General features: G+C 38.7%; 2 protein-coding genes across 5 annotated transcripts in view; both read left to right on the forward strand.

The window, feature by feature from the left end:
• The first annotated feature begins 1,494 nt into the window (after positions 1 to 1,494).
• Positions 1,495 to 10,977, forward strand: ptar1 (protein prenyltransferase alpha subunit repeat containing 1). Of its 2 annotated transcripts, XM_043239636.1 has the most exons (8): positions 1,631 to 1,953; positions 2,189 to 2,240; positions 2,402 to 2,571; positions 2,754 to 2,820; positions 3,554 to 3,658; positions 4,724 to 4,958; positions 6,373 to 6,662; positions 7,843 to 10,977. In XM_043239636.1, exons 1-8 carry the CDS (start codon positions 1,914 to 1,916, stop codon positions 8,186 to 8,188), a joined length of 1,305 nt encoding a protein of 434 aa, XP_043095571.1. In that variant the 5' UTR covers positions 1,631 to 1,913; the 3' UTR covers positions 8,189 to 10,977. The 2 variants fall into 2 exon arrangements, with proteins under 2 accessions (XP_043095572.1, XP_043095571.1); XM_043239637.1 differs by lacking the exons at positions 1,631 to 1,953; positions 2,189 to 2,240 and adding an exon at positions 1,495 to 1,613.
• Positions 10,978 to 11,594: 617 nt separating this feature from the next.
• The window catches only part of apba1a (amyloid beta (A4) precursor protein-binding, family A, member 1a), a 48,370-nt gene continuing 38,197 nt past the window's right edge, over positions 11,595 to 21,767 (forward strand). For 2 of the 3 annotated variants that reach the window (XM_043240560.1, XM_043240562.1), the window contains exon 1: positions 14,910 to 15,309. The gene's annotated coding sequence lies outside the window, so the exon portion shown is untranslated. Of the gene's footprint in view, positions 11,769 to 14,909; positions 15,310 to 21,767 lie in introns of those variants that run through there. The other variant, XM_043240561.1, reaches the window with a different exon arrangement.

Here is a 21,767-nt window from a genome sequence, read left to right on the forward strand (position 1 = left end):
TGAATGAAACATTAGTCAGTTGATACCGGTTTTAGATTACTTTTCAGTTTGTCATGCAAATATTCCTGTAAATAGGCTACTATTGACCCAAAAGCAAGGCTAAAGGAACAGTGTCAGGCAAGCTGCATCTTCTGGATCGCACTGAACTCTTGTTACCTATTGTGTAATGAGTGGAACATGTTCATAAAAAAACCTTCTGTGAGCATTTAAAGAGTTGGTAAACACTTCATCCTCTTTTCTCAGACATCAGGAAAACTTCACTTTTCCACAGTTTCATTTAGCGAGAATGATGTGCAAACACAAAATACAAAACTCAGTAAATACAGCTACGTAACATAAACTAATTATTTTAGCAAAAGAGGTCGTTTTTATGTTTAGAAAACGCGAATTGATGGGGTAACTTGAATGTTTTTATGTTCTCATCTGCTGAACACAAACTGTCATGATGAAATATGCAGAGTAATTCAATTCTGTTCCAGATTACCATCTCAACACACCAGACCCAGAACCAAAAACCACATGCCTCCCTCTACTGGTAACCACTGTAATGTCAACCTGGCCCCAACAGAAAAAAAAACAAGCATATGCGCCCCAGAATCACAGCAGTGTTCAAATAAAGAAATAAAATATTTACAGGACAGGTCATATATGATGATGGGGAAATCGGGTTGTAATATTTGTAAATTATTTGGACTGATGTTTAATCCAACTCCATCTAACTATTAGAATGATGAAATGTGTCGGGGAAGTGTATAAGTGTATATACACTTTGTATATAAAATAAATTGATAATCTTTTAAGCATACACTGTAATGATTTGTTAGCATTACTGAAAATGTTTTCTATGTTACTACAAATAAAAGAGAGTATAAAATGAGTATGAATAAGAATATAAAGTAATGACGCTGTCTAGATAAGGAGGCATTATCAAATAAATGTAACATATTTGAAGAGTAAGTAGGCCTGTTAGAAAAAAGGTAGCACAGGGTGACACAAATTATTATTATTAGACCTATTATTATTATTATTATTATTATTATTAAAGAAGTTTCACAGAGAAATGTTGTTTTTGAATGTTCTCTGAAATGTTTTAAAAGAGTGTTTTTTTCTTGGTTATGCAAAGGAACATTAAAGGACATTTTTTAAACGTACTGAAACAAGTACACACGTACAAGTTACATTCAAAACTGTTAATCAAACTAAATGTTTCGAGCATAATCGTTTTATGAACAATATAAACACAGAATGTGCACAGTAACTTTTTTAGTCACAGTTCTGAGAGCGTTCCCGTGTTAGCTGGACAAAACCCACTATTTGGGACAAGCCCAGCCTCTAAAAAGAAATTATAAATATGATTGGATGGAAAATGTAAATATTATGTTAAGATTACAAGCGAGATAGTCTCGTAATTGCATACAGCAACAATATACGCGTTGCGGTTACTAAGACAACTTCCCTCGAGCCCTAACTGTGAAATGTCCCGGATGAGGTTGAGTCACCCGCGTTGACGTCACTCGAGCTCTGAAAATGGCTGAGTCGGAAGAGGAGGTGGATGTCTTGGTCCAGAGAGTTGTGAAAGACATCAATAACGCCTTTAAAAGAAACCCGAACATGTACGTATGTGAACTCGCGTTGTTGTTTATCAGGCGGTCGTCCGGTTTAATGCTCAAAGCGGCCTGGACCCTCGCGCTCAGCCGCAGGGAGAACATAGTGCAGCAGCCTGTGTAACTTGCGCAGACAAGACAGCGACTGGCTAACCGGCTACTAAACCAGCGGCCAGCAGCGGAGAGAGCTCGGCAAGCCTCGCTTTTAGACCAGCTCGTGGGAAAAGGTGTCCGCGGCGCCTGTTTAACAAGCACCGCGCAAACGCCGAAAGTTTCTCGGGAGGGAAACGCGAAGCGTGCGTGCTTGTCATGTTGTGGCTAGTAGCCTATTTGGATTTGTTGGTGGCTGGTCAGTAACCGGAGGGCGTAGCAAGTTTGAATGCTTTGTATTTGTAGTCTCGGTAATTCTCAGTAATTGTCCGTGTATGTTTGTTTTTACTGGAAAATCGGGGCTGAGACGATCAGTGATGGCAGCATCGCTGCTCTTATGTATCCAAACACATCACTTCAGTCCACTTATGAAGCATCTCGCCTGTCTTTTTAAAGTTGCCTGTGTTTTCGGTCTGTTTGTCCCTTATCTGAAGGTCAGTGCCCCATCCCAATGGTTTCATCTCGCTCTTCTCCTATGACATTCTTGTACGTCTGCCAAAGAGGTGCATCTGTAATGAGTCAGTGTCAGCTGAGATGTTTGGTGCTTTATTCGTCGCCGTTTGCCTTCAGCTCCTTAGTATTTAGCAGGGTTTCTTAAAATAGCCATGTGACTTGTTCTTCTTCTGTCTTTCACAATGTGTTCACAGTGATGAAATTGGCCTCATTCCGTGCCCCGAAGCCCGGTACAACAGAAGCCCCATCGTCCTGGTGGAGAATAAGCTGGGAGTAGAGAGCTGGTGTGTCAAGTTTCTGCTGCCCTACGTGCATAATAAACTCCTGCTATATAGGCAGAGAAAGCAGTGGCTCGATCGGGAAGGTAGGATGTAGGTTTATTGGGTTAGCTTGTTCGGCCCGCTCGCATTACTGTGACCTTAGTCAAATGGCTGTTCGTACAAAAAAAAAAAAACTTGACTTCTCTCTCTCTCTCTCTCTCTCTCTCTCTCTCTCTCTCTCTCTCTCTCTCTCTCTCTCTCTCTCTCTCTCTCTCTCCTCTTCAAGCACTGGTAGATATAACCTGCACACTGCTTCTCCTAAACCCAGATTTCACCACTGCGTGGAATGTCAGGTACATTTTCATTGTACTTGTATTACCTGAACAAAACAAATTCTACCTAACTAACCCCTTCGCGTACTTTCTGAATGATTATATGCGCATCTGTGGTATTTTTAGAAATTCTCTTTATTTCTTCTCTTTCGCGTCTTTCTAGATTTCAGCCATACAATTGTTCAGAATGTGCTGTTGCTATTTATAAAGCTGTCTAATTCGGGAAAGGAGACATCAAAAGACTGCTGCTGCATTTAACTCTAGATGTGGCTTGTTTTTTCTAAATTTGCATAGGGAGCACAGAGTTTACTGTTTTCTCCAACATTTAGAGCCTTTCAGAAAACACTAGATAAATTTATTCCATGCCTGTTTTAGTTCGTGTTTATTTGTACAGCGCTTTTCACGATGCAACGTAGCTTTACAATAAATTTAAGCATACGTTTTAAAGTTTCTACATTATATTTAGTAGTAGCTAACCGTCAAGATGATGTCCATATGGCAGAAATGTACATTAAAATCATGCGGTTAGTTAATGACCGGTAATCAAACACGGTATTAACTGGAAATAGTAAAAAATATATAATTTTAATTAATTTATTTATTTTTTTATTTATTTTTTGTTTTATTCAGATTTTGCACAAAAATCAGTGATAATGTTGCACAGAAGAAACATACTGTCCAGGAGGTGGTGCTGTGCTGTTTTTTTTAAACGTTGCATCCTTGTGAATTCATGGGGGTGTTCATTGTTTTATAGGAAAGAGCTCCTGCAATGTGGCGTATTAAACCCCGAGAAGGACCTTTACTTGGGCAAACTTGCACTATCTAAACATCCTAAAAGCCCGGAGACATGGATACACAGGTAAGGTTTCCGAATCTTTTAGGTGGCCTGCATATCAAACAAGTGGTGGTGGTTTAATATAATTTATAATATAATTTGCATTAAAATGTAATATTTGAATATAGTTGAATATTATTGGCCCTTTGTAGTTTTGGGCACCTTTGTGTTAAATGAAGCAAGGTGCCTTTTGTTGTTGGCTGACTATGAATTTATAGCATTACTGTAAACACCAGTAAAGGCATCTGCTTTAGTGCACTAAATGTTCATTGTGCCACTGTGAAAAAAAATCTGCTCTTAGTGTATACATTTAAATGAGGTCTTTTAAAATATTAAAGATTACACATTATAGAAGTGCTGTGCCCTGCACCCTTCAAGTGCCCTACTTTCCAGAGTACTTTTAGTTCACCATTACATTAGGTGAGTCTGAATTTCCAAATAGTGATATTAAAAAATAATAAAAAAACCTAATAATAAATTAGGCATTAAGAAATTAAAAATGGAATAGTTTGATGCACCGTACCGGAAAATGTATGCGCTCTGCTTTCATATAGCTGAATTAGTATGGAAGAGACCTTGCTCTCAAATTGGCTGAAACAGTGAAAGCGGAGACCATGAAATGAAACGGTCGGCAATTGCAGACCTCTTGCAACATGTCAACAATGGCACATACTGAAGTCAAATTTCGTCACTACTGCAAGGACAAGGGCAAACCACTTTACACAGAACACAAATAAATATCCAAAGCTTGTGCACCTGACAAGCCTGAGAGCTTTACATACCTGCAGGGAGACACTGAAGCTGTCAGATTTTTTTGCAAATAATTCTAGTTTTTACTATTCACTAAGTCAGTATGGATAATGTTATTGTCTGCAGATAGTATTGAGCCATTAGATCTCCAAGGATGCTTGGGAGCCACAGGGCACAAAGATAATCGGGTGCTTCTGAGCTGTTATGAAGGGGAATTAATTGCAGTATTTGTTATTGTCTTGGCATTTCATGATTTGCTGGTTTTAAGCTGTTAAATTCCTTGTGCGTATTGGCATGTGTTGATTGTCGGCCTGCTTTATTGGTTTGTTGTGAGCACAGGCGTTGGGTGTTGCAGTGGCTGCAGAAGGAGTGCTCTCCTTCCGGACAAGAACTGAAGGATCAGGCCGAACCCAGAGGAGACGCTGTGAGGAGGAGACCGTGCGAGCGGCTGCAGAGAGCCCTGCAGGAGGAGATGAGGGTCTGTACGGATGCAGCCGGCCGTTACCCCAGCAACTACAACGCATGGTCCCATCGCATCTGGGTATTGCAAAACATGGCTAAAGGCAATCTGAAGGTAGGCCGTGTTGGTCCACTACAGCTCTCTGCACTATATCTGTGCAATGTATCATAATGACTGAAAACGGGTGGCTGTTAGATGATGTTTTGTTTGCGTACATCTCAAAGATTAGATTTGTCGTAGATTAGTTGAAGGAATGATGGATCACACTGGCGTATCATCAGTGTTGTTACACGGAAAGCGACATGAGATGGTTATTTATGAGGTGGATAAATCTACCTGAGCCTTTGATGATCTTAATACCTTTCTTCTCCGCTTAAATTACCTGGAAGAGACCTGATTACAGATGTCAGTCTTCGTTATTTTTTTTTTTAGCATTTTAGCATATATGTGTGTATAATATAATATAATCTTTTTTTTTTTTTGCAAGAGTGCTGTTAGGAAATCAGGAAAGCTTATTGCCTCTTAGGGGGTCACTGAGTGCCAGACCTTTGATGTGCTTATACTTTCCTAATTGGATGCGAAATTAGGCAAATGTTACAGGGCTCAATCCAAGGCTAAAGGCCCTCATATAAAAAGGATGAGCCTGTAGATTTAATGATCCAGGACTAAACAGACTTGAAACAGTCTGAGCTGTTCATAGGCTATTTCAGGAGTAATTGGGTTATGCGGCTGTCTTCTTACATCTCTGCATGTCTTGTTTGGTACTGTTTTCCTTGGTCTGAATTTCTCTGTGGTTCAGTGTTTACTGAGTTTACAACAGTGTCGTGTGTTATTTTAAAATGCTATTGGACGTTTAATCCAGCATGCTCAGTTCATTTATCTTTTACCTTTAAATCATGTATTGCTCACTTAATGATAATCTTAATAAGAATTACTATTTTAATAACACCACTAAATACAATCTGCAGCAAATCTCAAAATCTATTATTAATGCAAATCATAATTTTGTAATGCATCAGCTGATATTTAAAATGATTGATTTCAGTTTTAGTGTTTTATTTTTTAATTATATAAACAATATTTTATGCATTTAATATCAGCCATTTATCAGTATAATAATTTATGATAATAATTTTAATATTGGTGCATCTCATTTTGCAGCACTGCAGAAATACTTTTTTTCCAATTATTTATATGAAATTGTATATATTTAATATCAGCCATTTGCAGGTCCTTAGTTATAACATCCGAAAATAATTTTACTATCAGTGCATCTAATTTGTGCCACAGAATTTTTTTTTTCTTTTATCTAATATCAGCCATTAGTTATAACTTTGTTGAACACAAATATTAAAATTCTGTATTTATTTTTTTCTTCCTAAATTTGAACAGTGCATAATAATATTCATGTAATCGATAAGCCCTTTCAACATGGCAACTGAACTAAAATGAGCATAAAATAAAGCTGTTATGGCCTGAATGATGATGGTGTTTAATGAATATAATACTCTGAGACTTTCTACTTCAGGTTCTGCATGATGAGCTGTCCTCCACCCGACTGTGGGTGTCCATGCACGTGTCAGATCACAGCGGCTTCCACTACCGTCAACACCTGCTCAAGGCCCTGGCCAGAGAGCTGAGCCAGGTTGGAGAGACGGAGCTCCACCCCAGCCAGCAACCTAATGGAGAGAGCACAGCGGGCGCGTCTGATGACAATCACCATAATGACGTCATCCCTCAGCTCTTCCACAAGGAGATGGAGCTCTGCACCGATCTGATCGAGTCGTATCCGGGTCACGAGACACTGTGGTGCCACAGGTGAGAGTGATCAGGCAGACAGTTACAGATCTCCAGGTCTTGCTGTGCCGATGGTAGTCGTGCGATCAGTCAACATCAGACTGTGCTTCCACAGGTCTCCTTGTGAATACAGTGACTTTGTCTGCCAGAAGTCTGTCCTTGGCCCTCAGCTGGTCTGGCCTGATGTGTTTATGGCTTAGTGTTATAAAATGATGGATGGTCTAATGCTGCAGAGTTGTAGCTCACTGAGGGAGAGGCAAGCAGTTTGCTGGATCTTTTTCTAGCTCTTTCAGTTTTTCCCCTTCTCAGCCTCATCCCTTGTGGCTAAGGCAAGGAGCAGCTGCTCCGTGAATGGTGTTTATGTATGTTTAGCTTGTGTTCCCTCCCTTAAGTGTGTCATGGCAACAGATCTATTTCATTTACGAGTCTGCTTAGTTTGAAGATACGAGAAGTTGTTATGCAGCATTTCTTTCAATGCTAAATATTATAAAACAAAATGCATTCCTAAAGTTTAGCTAGCTTTAGTCAGATGTTTTGTACATGGGAGTTTTTTGTGTACTGAAATCATACAAAAGCAACACAAATATTACATTTTGTCATCTTCTCAACAGATATGACTGAAAGAAATTTCTAATGACTGGTTTTTGAATAGCTTTGTGACCTTGTTTATGTTTTTTTTTAATATATATATATATATATATATAGATATAGATATAGATATATAGATGAATGAAGATGAAGAAATTCTGAAATTGAATGTTAAGAAATTCGGACTGTTCAAAAACTGCACTTAAGGTCAAGTTCTTCGCAAGGAAAAGTCGTAGATACTAGAGTAGTCGAACTTGCCATTTTGTCAAATCACAATTCTGTGCTTTCATCATATAAACTACTTTTAAGATATATTTATAGTCCATTTTAAAAGAATTGTTTTTTTAAATGTGGGTTTATTGTAATTGCATGGTAGCACATTTTACTATGGTACATTTTACTACAGTATTACTGTGGAATAAAGTCGAGCAATTTTGGACTATTACATGACTAAATGGTGACTCATCCATGTGACAAGTGCATAATCAATGAGACAGTAGTAATTAGCTGTAAGTAATTCTGTAATTTATAGTAGTAAGTTAAGTTAATGTATAGTTTGTGATATATCTTTATTTCAACACTGAACAAATTTAAATCCAGGCTTCTCCAACAGGCGACATGTCTTCTATCTGTGGCACCAGTGGCGAAGGGAGCACCTCCAGGGGGCAGGGTCACAATCTCCACCTCTCACCCACACCGACGTCCTCCTCAGCGAGGAGCCCTGTGACGACGCCAGCGCCTCCCAGGCCATGGACGTTGACTGTGTTCTGGATGGGAGCAAACATGGAAGCTACACGCAGGACACCAAGCGACTAAAGCGGGGACCTCTGCTTCCCCACCCCGGACTTCCCTCCGAGCACACTTTTGTCTCTAGAATCCTCACGGGCTGCCGGAGCCCCGAGCAAAGCCGCTTTGCCATTGCCTACAGGAAGTGGCTGGACTCCGTTATAGGTCAGTAGCGTGAGAAACACTCCACCCACCAAGATGTGGGAGAGCTGTGATAGGTCAACTTATTTCTGGCTCCAACCGCCCACACCCGCTTCTCTGAAAACGGCTGGACTTCTTGGCCGGTTTGTCAGAGATGCTCTGCCGGAGCAAATTCCCGCTCATGATGAAAACCCATGAACCCGTCTCCACAGTCTAAGCCTGGTCTGTTTCAGCTGCTTTAGTTCAGGTACTGGATATCTCAGGTCTGTTTTCAGTGTACAATCCTTTTCTCTGTCAGACGCTACAATTTGTATTTTTTTTTTTCTTCCATATAATTTGGTTGGTTTTTACGTTGTTTAAAGTCTTCCACCACAAATCAATAACAGTGTGCCCTCCTCATGCTGTCTTCAGTTTTATGATTCCTGTCGGGAATCTTAAACGCACACTGTGGTGCACACTTGAAGGGAACACTTAGAGCCCAAAGTGATTCTGACCCAGTTTCCCTCTTTGTTTAATTGAGGGCAGACTGGCTCTGAATTCCATCTACTGCTCCTCTTTGAACTTTTGTACTGAAGCATGAACATTTTTTCAATGAATACCTAGAAGTTTTGCTACAATCAGTAATGTGAGCACAATCATTGAATTTAAAGTTTCCTGGAGCCATTTGATATGAAATATTAGGGCTAAAGACAGACTTGAGTTTTAATAATGGAATAAATTGATAACTGCACATGAAATTTGCCGTTTCTAGGTGCTCTCCTCATTCAGGTGAGTATTTGTATTATATGACATATCTGTTGCAGGGTCAGCATTTCTTCAGTTCATGCAGATGATTCTTGGGCGTTTGTGAATAAATGTTCCTGAAGCACATCAGCAGCATCATCATCATCATCATCACAATAACAAAGGCCACGTTGTCACATGGACTAGCCTCAGCATTTAAGCACAAGTTTTGGGTTCTAGTTCGTCCAGGTGGTCTCACAGATGCATGGGTTTTCATGATGAAAGGGAATTGCAGAAGTAGGAATAGGCTTTTCTCAGCTTGGCCCAAGCGTGGCTGCAGAAATAACATGCTGCCACGTTCAAGCCCATCTGGTGCAGAATGGTGCTTCTTCTCTGCACTGGGGGAGTGTGGACCCCTGAGGGGCCAGGGTTTACAAATGCTGCTTTTTGTTTAACACTATTTTGAACTTAAAGTATATTTATGCAAATATGAAAAGTGAATTGTTGTTAGCTTCACTTATGTGATTTATTAAAGCTAATAAGCTATTAGACAGTTATGGTTGACTCACTGTTACTCAGTAATTATTCAACTTGTAATAAACTTTGAAGTTTCACAGGCTCAATCTTGCATTGACAACTTACTTCATTCATACAGCTTAGAGTAGGTTGTGAAAATCTGATTAGATTTTATTCGATCTCGCTCTTAAATCAAGGACAGTGCCCATTCTACATATGCAAAACTAGTCTAGTTAGGTGAAACCATATGAACATATTAGCAAAGCTTCTATGAATCCTGTCTTTCAGCATATCTATCAGACTTGCACAGTTCAATCTTAAGTTTCACTTTATAGAAGTCTACTACTGTTCCTTTTTTTTTGCACAGTTGCACAAGAACTAGATTTATGAAAGTAGTCGAGTTACGTAACTTCTAAACTGACTTTATAAAGGGCCATGCCAGAGTGGTTTTCTCTGTTCCTGCATGTCTCGGACCCTGACGTTTTTTTTTTTTTTTCTCCTTTGAGCTGCAGCAGCAAAATTACCAGATGTCTGTCGCATAATTCTAAAAGGTTCCCCCCGAGAATAAAGCCAGCGTTTTCCTCCATGCCATTCCTCTGTTTAACGCAATGTTTAGCAGCTGCGCTGACGGTGTTTGATCATTTTTCTCTCCTTATAATTACAGGTGTGTGCACAGGTGCTTGTTTTAGTTGATGGTGATAACCACACCTGCTGTTAAATAAACATCTGCTAATAGAGTCCTGTTTGGAAGAACAGCCTAAAACTGGAATGGATCTGTAACAAATGGCTTTATATTTTGTCACTCTGATCTGAAGTTATCTTTTTGCATGTACATTATGTGTGTACTGTTGTATTGGGATCAAGGTCACATTGTCATTGTATTTGATTGCATTTTATTAGACTTTTTTGATTTCATGACCCATACATGCAGAGGCAGAAAACATTGCGTTGCTTTTTGGCTCCCTAACAATTAGCTCTTTGTAATAATGCTATAGGTGGTAAATGTATTGCCTACTAACCTAAACCCTAACGGGCGGTCTTATCAGTTATATTGTTGAAAACGTACAAATTACAATATTTTTGTCTTTATATCTTTTCAGGGCTTCCTATTTTACATTGTCCGTTCCCCAAACGGTTCACAGGTAGTCCTACATTATCTTAGAGGTTTTAAATAATGTACATTTTAATGTGAAATATACAGAGGAAGCACATAGTATTTCCAGTTATGTCATGTCCGTTTCCATTGATGTAATGTCAGTTGCTGTGTGAATACCAAAAGTTTAGCAGCGGTTACACTGTAAAGCATAAACAGATTTGAACTTACTAGTCCATCTATGCAGAAGCATGACAGAGTGTATTTAGCTTTAGAAAGAACAAATGTAGCCTAAGATTTTGTATTTTCATGTATTGTCTGATAAGCTGACAAGGTACTGTAGGTTTTTGTAGGAGCCACAATAACCAACATTTATAGCATCTCATCCATTATGTATTTTATATTTATTTGTATTAAAAAAAAACTGTATTGACCGTAGATGTTTTGTCAGTTGCCTACCACATTAAATAAAGCTACTCTGAAAAGGTCCATCTCATATTTTTATTTCCTATCGTTTTGCATTCATGACCATTTTATTGTTGTTGTTGTTGTTGTTTTTTATTTATCATGTCATGTTTATTAGATTACACAGGATATTGGAAACAACATTATCCGTAGATTTAGAAAGCACATAATATTCACAAGTTTTATGTTTTGAAAAGCCCAGGCTGCCTTTATCTGTTAAAAATTACAGTAAAAAATGTAATCCGTTAAAGATTTTTTTTTTAATTTGTTAGTTTATTCCTATGAAAGCAAAGCAGCCAAATATTTTTTTTTGCTGAAAAACACATGTTTAAATTACAAGAACAGTAATGTGTTTTCCAACGTAAAGACGTCTCGATTACTTCACACTAAATTAATGCATTCTCGAATATAACAAAAATAGATCAAACGTTTCAAGGAAACCTTTTCGACACCAAACTTTTGAATGGTACTATAAGTTGAGAATAGGTATCTAGGCTAAATATTGTTTGCTTCCTCTATCGCTTGCTTTAGTCGGATTTTGCAACCGGCTTCATGGCATCGGAAGGGTTTACGCCGATTCTGTAACTATGAACTTAAAGCATGTTCACGTACAGCGCTTGAGGATTTGTCGGCGGTCGCAGCTCGTTCATTGAGAAATTAGGCCGCCTTCGGTGCTGTTTGATTAGCAGGTCTCTGATGGGAGGAGCCGGGCTTGCCCACAGACTGAGTGAAAGGCAGGCAGGCGATGAAGATGGTGGATCCAGACGCACGTCGGGAGGACCGTTAGATCTCTGGAAACTGCAGCGAACGAACAGGTGAGAGATGTGACGGAAGAAACCGTTTTTCGCGCCGCTTAATGCAACCGTCGTCTTGTCACAGAAGCGCTTTTGTTAAGTAAAACGTGAACAGCGCAATGAAAAAAAAAAATCATTGCGTTTGAATGAGATTCATTCAGTGATTCGGGTCGATCGTAGTGACCGGCTGTTGTGATGTCGCTTTCCCTGCGGACGACAGGCTGAACAGGGCTTGCTTACACTAGAAAGGACAATTGTTGTCGTGGAAAGCACTGCATCACTACTCCTGCTTACCAGATGCAACACGAAAGAAATACGAGGGCCTAAACCGTTAGGTGTAGTAACTTGGTTATCCATCGCAAACAATGCTATCCTCGTAAGAAATGCCTTCAACTAATTCAGTTTCCAACTATGTCTGTTCGCGATTGAGAGAATAACTGCGATCCAAGGAAAGTGTATTTTCCTGTAGGTTATGGTTACACCAGTAGGTGGCAACAAGTGAGGGAGCTGTTAGTGAATGACTACATTCTTCACTCAATCCATTCCTTTCAAAACATCTTCTGCCTCCGGAGGCACATCCAGATTCAATCAATGTGAGGCATTCTTTCAAATAAACTTTTTGATAACTTCATCTGGGTTTCCCCAAAGACTGTGCGGTTCTGTTGTTAGCAATAGAGCTTAGCGGGAACTTGGAGTTGGCTAAAGATGGTGATGGGAAACGTACACTCAGTGGATTTTTAAAATACCGTAAGTGTATCCACCCCAGCTTTTCACATGCCATAATCCTGTTCGTTTTGATTTTGTGACACCCCTTTCTCTCCATATTGTGAATGATTCTGTTTAACAACTAAATTATCAATATTCCAGCGAACAATTTTTGGTTCCCAGAATGTTCTGGGAATGTTTTGCTTACAAAAAAGAAAGCAGTGGAGCATGGGGATGTTCTGTAAATTGCTTTTTTTAATCGGATATAAATTCATGTTCCATTTACATTTGGTTGGTTTAATAACGATTACTAGTATCATTGATTACTACATTACATAATCAATATTATATTTATTAAAGCCAAGTATGGAACGCATCAGGTCATTGTTTTTAAGCATTTTACATTTATTCCAAAATAATAACTTATGCCAATCATTTTTAGTTATTCAAGTAATTTTTAATTATTCTTTTAACTCTTTTTGAGAGATCAGTCACAAAGATACCCTTGAAATTTTGCTCATACAGATCATGTTTTAATGCCGTTTTAAGGCTTATTTTGATCTAACAAAGTGATTGTTGATTACTTGAGTTGATTACTTTTTTAAATTAGTCTTCCCAGTAACGCCCTTATATTTTTTTATTCAGGCTCAGTCATAAACATGGGACGTGCAGGAACACGAGAGGCGTGATTTATCGCATGAAAAGATCACAGCCAAACACAATCATATACTCATATACATATCCTGCTAAAAAAGAAAAAAAGAAAGAAAGGAAGTGTCTGTGAAGTCCCCCGTACGTTCTGAAGAGCCGGCCGTCACCCTCTTGGCCGTGCGTCACCGCTCATCACTCCCAGAGTCAGTACAGTGATGACAGCAGCAGCAATACACCTGTCACTCAAGTGGCCATACTCTTAATTATGCAGAGCTTTAAGGCTTAATATAATTTAAACGGATGAGTTATAAAAAAAAAATAACCCCCTTCCCCCCCACACAGTTGTCATGAAGGTTATAATTAGCTATATAGACCAAAACCACTTTTTGTACAAAACTGCCTATTTGTTTCTGCTGCAAACCTGGGCTTTTGGCTTCATTGTGGGGTGTCTACGGGATTGACTCCCTTTTGGAGCCAGTCTGTAGCGGTGAGCCTAAGAATTGCAGTTTAGGTCACTTCCATGTTGGTTTTGAGAGAGACCGGGAGGTTACCATTGCCTTCTTTCATGTGACTTTCCTCTCTATTACCCCCCCACCTAAAGTCACTGCATGCATTAAGGCCGGGGGTTTGTTAAAACTCAATGGGCTCAATGGAGCCGAGAGAAACACGGACTCCGGCGGTCACTTTACCTGCTAGGGTCACTGTTGGACAATATTTCTTTAGAAGAGCAAGTGTTTTGTACATTTGTTTTGAAATATTGATGTTGTTTTATGTTTGTACTACAATTTTTTTCTCATCCAATATTCTTGTTCCTAGTTTTGGTTCCCAAAAACTAACTTATGAGAACCATGCTAACGTTAGGGGAATGTGTTTACTGTCAACTCAGTCAGGTTCAGTCAGCCGCCATGAATAAGATGTTTTGTTCGGTTTAGTTTTCATGAAGGAGACCACTCTCTTTCAGTGTATGGATGCGTTCGTTCAGTATGGAGCCTATCACATGTTTCAAAATAATGGAACAAATATTGCTAAACACTTAAGGTTACACCATGACGGGAACGAAAACGAGGCTGTGAGGGAGACGTAGAAGTCTGCGGATTGTACTGTTAGCAGTTATTGTTTAGCTGACAAAATGTCTACTTTCTGTACACAAAAACTCCATAAAATAGTTTTTAAAGTTGCGAGTGAACATTAGTTAGTCCCCACTGTTATACAGTGTGTTCCGTGCTTAAAGATAAAGAGCCTAAGCCTCGTTTTTATTATAGCTTTAAATTCAATATGGCGTCTGTTAATAAAAGCAGTCGGAGCAAATATTAGTTAAATATTTAATCTCATGAGACAAATCATACGGCATGTTACCATATGCTATTTTTCTTATTATTATCACTGTTGTTGTTATTATTATAGGCCTATTATTATTTTGGCTCCCTGTACTTTTTTTTCTGTTGATTGTATTATTTCGGGTTTGCGCCGCTTAATGTCGTTCGGATCGAGTGAAATGGGCTCGATTGAGGCGTTTACTTTACACGAAGACAATTAAGTCCGGTTGAGCCTCCAATGAGATTACAAAGAGATTATTTTATTGCATGTAAACATAGCTAGTGAATTAAATGAAGAGATTCAAAACACCGGTTGGCGAAAGGCGCACCGCTAATTAAGAGTGTGTTTATGTAGGAGGAGTGTGAAAATGAATCAGCCTCACTTTAAAGCTGCTGGACGCAGATTTCACGTAATCTCCGTTACGGATGTTGAAGTGCCACAACTGATGACTCACTGTAGTCTCTCTCTCTCTCTCTCTCTCTCTCTCTCTCTCTGTGTATCGCCGTGATTGTAAACGCACTGCTTTCTATCTCTGTGGTCCACAGCGGTTCGGCGTTTTTGCAAAATAGTGCTCTGCTGTTGAATGGCGCCCTCGGTACACGCTTGCGCTGTAGGCACTACCGACCCGCTTTCCTGCCAAATACATGCCCTAGATGCAGACTCACTGCGCGGCGTCGGATGCTGCGTGCAGGTGGGAGAGCAAAACACTCGCTCGAAAACTGAATGAGGAGAAGGCGAAATGACAAGGACGGCTCTTGCAGTTGGTTGAGACGGGAAAAAAAACCTTCGTTAGAGCTCGCCGCGCGCATCCTTGCGATACAAGCTGCATCCATCCGCAATATCACACCTTTGCTCTCCCCGAGCGATGCTTCTGCCGCTGTCTATGCAGGTAGGGCTGCGAAAACGCGCAGTTTAACGCATTGCATTGATGTTTGGATTTGTAACGGGCATTTCCAACTAAACTTTTGCTTTCTGTGCCCTGCCGCGACGGGTTGGTTCACTTTTAATGCCTTTAAGGAAAGGAAAAAAAAACCCCGCCGTGGTTTATGTCGCAGTACGCTGTTTTTGAGGACGTCAACGATCCGGGGAGTAGGTAACAGTAACGACCCGCCCTTTGCAAATGTGTAATAGCGAATGGGGCAGAAAGTCATTAAGTGTTGCTCGGTGACAAATGTGTGTGTAAATGCTTCGGTTCGGAGAGCTCTGGGTATGGGAGTGTTCTCGGAAGACTCTTAAAGCCTTCTCACGTATCAAGCCGTGACTGAGCAAACAGCATCATAACAGCAATAACATCAGAGGGAAGATTTAACATCTGTGCATGAGCTTTAGTGCCTTAAGCAGGTGAAAATAGTCATTTTTTTTGTGCAAATTTACCATGAACTTATGTGTGGTTGCATTCTGGACTCTCACGTTTGCTTAGCACTGATCTACTGGGGCATTTATCCATATATATAGTTTTTCTGGATGTGTTATTGTGCATCTTGGAAACATCTTGGAATTTCATGAATATCACCTGGAATGTATAAGGTGTGTGTGTGTGTATATATATATATAATGCACATATGCATGCCAATTATTTCAGTAAGAACTTAAATACCGTCATATGCATATCAGTGGTACGTCTCTGGTACGTTCTGATATATCTTGCACATATTAGGTATTTAAGACAGACTTGTTCCTGTATTTCCAGAATTGCTTGTGTATTTCTTTGGCACTTACCAAGCAGTCAAGTCACAAGTCATATTGATTGAAAAGCGTCTTTAAATGGTAGGCTACTGTTACTGTAATTAAATTATTAATTCATCCATTATTTCTTTATTCTAGACAAGTTACAATTTCATGTCAAATACTTCAGTAATTGTATCAAAGTACCATTTTACCGCCACAGAACTTTGATATATGTATTTTTAAGACAGTCTAGTGTTTTATATATATATATATATATATATATATATATATATATATATATATATATATATATATATATATATATCGTGCAGTAAGTTGTTGACCGTTTTTAGAAGACAGACATTTTAGAGGTTATTTGCCACGGACCCATCCAAGCACACATGGATATTTGTCACCGCACACAGAGAGAGGAGATCAAAGGTGATCCTAAACTGAATTTCCCTAGAGGCAATCGCAGATTTTTTTTTTTCTAGTATTTTTTTCTGGCTGTTGCCGGCCTTGTTTTTAAATAAGCTCTTGTTTGTGAGCTGAGTGAAGCCTCCGGTCCCAGTTGTAGGTCTTTCTAGGCAAATGAGTGGAGAAGCTGAAAGGGGAAATGTCCCTCCCAGAAGGGCTCTTTGACCTGCAGTATTATGGGTTTACTCTGATTACTGCTCTCTCTCTGTGTGGACATCACGCTCTTTCTAGTTGGCTTTCATAGAGGGGTTTCCAGTATGCTACACAGCTGTATATATTCCCTTTTTTTTGTGGCCGGACATATTTAAAATGACCCTGTTGTCATGTGCCTTATTTGTAATATTGAGCATGTTTGCGTTTGGGACATTGTGAGACCTTCACATTCACTGAGTGACATTAATGATGTCTTTTTGTCAAAAGAATCGACTTTAATGTACATTTCTTTTTAGAATATTTATAAATATTAGGCTAACAATAAAGCTACAGATGTTGCAGGATAAAAAAATGACACTCTGTAAAACCCCACTTTTAATTGAATTGTATATTTAAATTCAATATTTTCTACTGTTTTATATGGATTTGAAGCTTATCATATGAGGAATTGGATTCAATGTTTTTAAATACATCGTTACGTGTTTTGAAATAATGAAAACATGCATTTACTATTATTTAAAAGTCATTTTTAAAAATTCAAAAGTCAAGTTTATTTAGGAAATATGCTTCATATTGATGAAATATTTAAACAAATTTAGAATATTACAAAATTTCTAGTTAAATACATTTTAAAATATTTCTTTAGAACCTTCTATTAATAATTTTTTTTTTTTTTTAATCAGTTTTCACCAGATTATTAACACGGGGCCCCCTAACGCTGCACATTTTCCACAGCCCTATTCGGACGGTAATTGTTTCTCAGGGGGATGTAAGTGATTTTCACCGTTTACAGGGGGTAGTCTGTGATTTTAATGCCGTCCGAATCCAGGATGTTTGTTTTTCTCTCACCACTGAAATGCCGGAAAGTATTTAAAAGAGTAACACTTCGTTACTGTTGCACCACAGCGACTGAGAGCAAAAAGAGAAGAAAAAGCATGCAAGTATTCAAAATTGGTCTTTATTATGACAGAAGCAGGTATGCAGTGCAGTTTTAAAATGTGTATTAAATAAGGGACAATCAACGGCTAGCCTTACATTAAAGGATTTTAAATGCACAACATGGAGGTTAAGAACCTCAGAATATCTTAGAATATCTCGTATCAATGTCATGTCTCCTTTATCAAACACACCTGATTCAGATCATCCGCTCATTAGTAGAGACTCCCAAGACCTGAGATGGGTGCGTCAGGTAAAGGAGAGATGGTATGACCTCCAGGAACCTGTTTGGGAACCACCGCTTTAGATTAGATCGGGTCGGTTTAAAAAAATCGAAATGCAAAATAAGTTATTAATATGTGCCTAATAAGTGCTAATAAACGGCTAAGTTGCTAGTAATATATTCATGCTAATGAGAAACTAGTGCAATAGTGAGAACTGAACCTTAAAATAAGGTGTCACCGAAATCTTTCTTAAGCACCAAATGATTTTCTGAAGGATCATGTGACCCTAAAGACTGGAATAATGCATGTTGAAAATTCAGCTTTTCCATCACGGGAATTAAGCAAATGTATTTGGATTTTAACCAGTCATTTAAATTTATGAATTAAATAAATCTATGAACACAGTATAGTACATGTGGTTTTTCTGCACCAGATATATGCATTTCATAATAGTCTTATTTATCACCTGTTAATAAATCATTCACGCATTCATCCAGTTAATGAATAGCACATTTTGCTCGGTTGGGTTGTTTAGTGAGATAGAGCTAATTCTCTTACCTGTTTTTAAACAGTATATTTAAAGAGCTGAGGCTCTCCTGGGATGCGGCCGGCTCCGGGGTTTGGGACTGTATTAATTTTTAAGCAGCGTGTGTTGAGTTTTGTTTGGTGGCTTCACATGAAATCTTGAAAGTGAAGCAGCTGCACTTCACAAATACTGGGAGTCCGACGTGGCCTTGGGCCAGTTCTCCTCATGTATTATTTGTCTTGTGTGGCCTTTAAAGGCAGCAAATTTCTGTCACTACATTCACAGTAATGATTAAACTGCTTTCGCAGTCTGTTTTTTGACTCGGCCAAAGATTTTTTTTCATCGGTATTCTCAGGGTCAACGCAGAGGAACTCCACTCCAGTGTCTGAATTGTTTTAATACAGTGTGAATATCTACGAGGACAGAACGATGGCTGTGGTTGTGACGCAGATCTCAGGTTTTATCTACTGATTTCTAAAAACCTTTAATGGGTGCTGTGAAGTTTCGTTCATTCGAACCGTGTCAACACGCAAGCCTTCATTGCCTGAGGTCACGTCTTTGTGTCGACACACTGAATGTTTTCACGCACCTTTCGCTCCAGTGATATTATCAATAGTCATATTCAGGCCGCTACTGACTGGAGTTTAACGACGTCTGTTCATTTACGTGGCAGCATTGAAAGTGAGTGAAGAACGTTACTAATTAAGTGCTTTGATGTGATTTAAATGTCAGCGTGAAAGTAGGTTAGCTGATACTGTAATATGCAGAGCTTGGAGGACGGAGCAGTGGACAGGAAGATGAAGTTGCCCTTTGTAGATGACGTGAAAGCTCCATTTTTTTTTTTAACGTTTAGAAGAACCGTTTGACCAAAGATGTTGAGCATGCAAGAACCAACGGGGTTTGACGTTAATGGACGTTTAAGGTTTGTTAGATTTGTGAATGTGAATTGCAATGTTTAATTATATGCACATTAGCCAATAGAAACAACCCCTGAACTAGATTAAAATGATTTATTACATTTATGCAGTTAATTTATTTTTTTTAATAATGTTGCTTCTGATGCTGTTGGTATAAAAAATAAACACTAGACTATTAGACTAGAGTTTTATTATTGTGACGTAAAGATGAAGTTTACGAAAAGCAGAAATAAATCATAATAATAAAATATATTTTTCCGGAACGTCAGTAATTGAACAAATAAACAATAAAATCAGTTCTAAACAAACAAAATCGGTCTGTGTATGCACATGTTGGCAGTTATGATATTTTCGAGCAATTATTTATTTTTAATTTTAGTCATTTGTATCTCTTGAATTTAAATCTTCTCATTCTACAAAGTGATCACTTAGAATATAAATGTGAAATATATCTTTCAAGTCATTTCGCACACACTTTTTTGGAATTTGACATTTTTGGACATAATGTAGAAAAAATACAGGAAGTTCCGAGTAAATAAACGTCTTTAGGCGAACTATCCCTTTTAAAGTTTGTTTACTCTAGACTGTCAAATGCTGTTGGCTTGGATGGAAGTTTTCAGTTTTCCTTCTTGTGATTACTTTAATTGCAAGAGATAAAAGCTTTCTTTTATCAAGCCAAAACATTCTTTACACTTGTTTTGCAGCATCTGGCAGTGGTTTGTTTGTTCTCTTTGTTGTTTATCAAGGAGTCATTAACTTATGGAGGCTGCTGTAAAAGAGGCTTGGCCATAATTAGATTCAAATTTACTTGCATAGAATTATAATGAACGTTCTATAAGGCACTGCAGCAAAATTAATAGAAAGAGCCAGACTGAAGAGTCTTTGCTTAATTATAGGCTGATTTAACAATCTCGACTTGTTCTTTAAGCCTGGCAAAATTTTTAGAAGTGGTAATTAATTTTTAGGAATCTGCACGAAGGGATGACTAGGTCATGTTTCTAGTATGAATACATATTAATAGGCATAATCCTCTGAGCTGTGATGCTGGTGAGAAAGCAAAGCTGACAGAATATTAATACAGGGACAACTGACAACAGAGACTTTAACTGACCGTGCATAATACGCCTTTCTAAATGACTTGATTAATAATCATTAATATCGCGATCTCCTCTATACTTTTAGCACAGCTAAAGCTGCTTTTGTGAGGTTGTTTTGTTTCTACTGGGGATAGAAGACTTCTTAGGATGTGTTTGGGGAGAGAGTTCATCAGTTTATCAGGACATGTGTTCAACTTCATGGGGTACATTTTTACAGTGAGAACCAATGGGAACAAAGCAATCGTGTTTCTGTGGCTCTTAAAAGGTCTTAAGTCACCCTTCCAGAGCAGAAAGCCTTAAATGAATAAAATAATGGCTTTAAATGTTACGTCCTATTACAAAATGTGAATTTCATCTTCTGCATTTTTATTTTAAACTTTAAATTAGGTATAAATAATTTTCCTGAGACCATGGCATGCATGCATGTCAACCTTGGGACTAAAATATAGACCTTTCACAATAGGGTCACTTTAAATTGTTGCCATATCAAAATGAACCTAATCGTGGGTTTTGTTTTGTCCACTATTACAGAAACGTGATGACACACGTTATATATTATGTAACTATCATGTATATTTTTAGTTTCTTCAAACATTTTGCTTTGAATCGGCTCACTGAAGAAAAGAAACGTTCTGGAATGTAATGTAAAGGTTCGGTCCTCCACTTTCGATCTCATGTAAGTGTTATTTTTCTTAATCTGTTTAGACTCGGCTGTTTAATTAGCTTTTGAATTTCAATATTTGATGTCTTGCGCTTTGATCGATGTGTTGTCCTTTATTAAGAAGAGATGCGAGCGATAGGTAGCAGCGAGTGAATGATCATAAACCGGCTGACAGTGATATTATTACATTATTAGCAGTGCAGCATTCACGCTGCAGATTATAAAGCTATAAGCCCTGTGGGAGGACAGGTGTCCTGGTTTATTCTAGGAAAAAAAAATCTCTTCTGCTTCACTTTCTCTCTCTCTCTCTTTCTCTCTGTCTCTCTGTCAGCTAATGGCTGATGGGGAGAGAGCAGACATTGACAATCGCTATGTGAATAATCTGTTTGCTGCTCACTTTGATTGTACATTTGGCACATTTTCTGGTTGTCATTCTCATCTCATGAGAGAATTACTCTGATGTTTGGCAAAGCGATCTCAGTTTAGGCCAGCCGACAGACGCGTTGCCGTGTATGTTTTGTCCAAGACCTACAAAAGCCTTGAGATTAACAGCGCTGGATTGTATGAATTACAAAAAAGATGGGGCTTTTCCTTTGTTGAGATGCTGCACGGCCTCTCCGAGTTCTCACGATCCACACTTTATTGTCTCGGCGTCGAGCGTGAAGCCACGGCCGCGGTGTGCGTATCG

This window comes from Puntigrus tetrazona, chromosome 5 (genome assembly GCF_018831695.1).
Source record: "Puntigrus tetrazona isolate hp1 chromosome 5, ASM1883169v1, whole genome shotgun sequence".
Classification (NCBI taxonomy): Eukaryota; Metazoa; Chordata; class Actinopteri; order Cypriniformes; family Cyprinidae; genus Puntigrus; species Puntigrus tetrazona.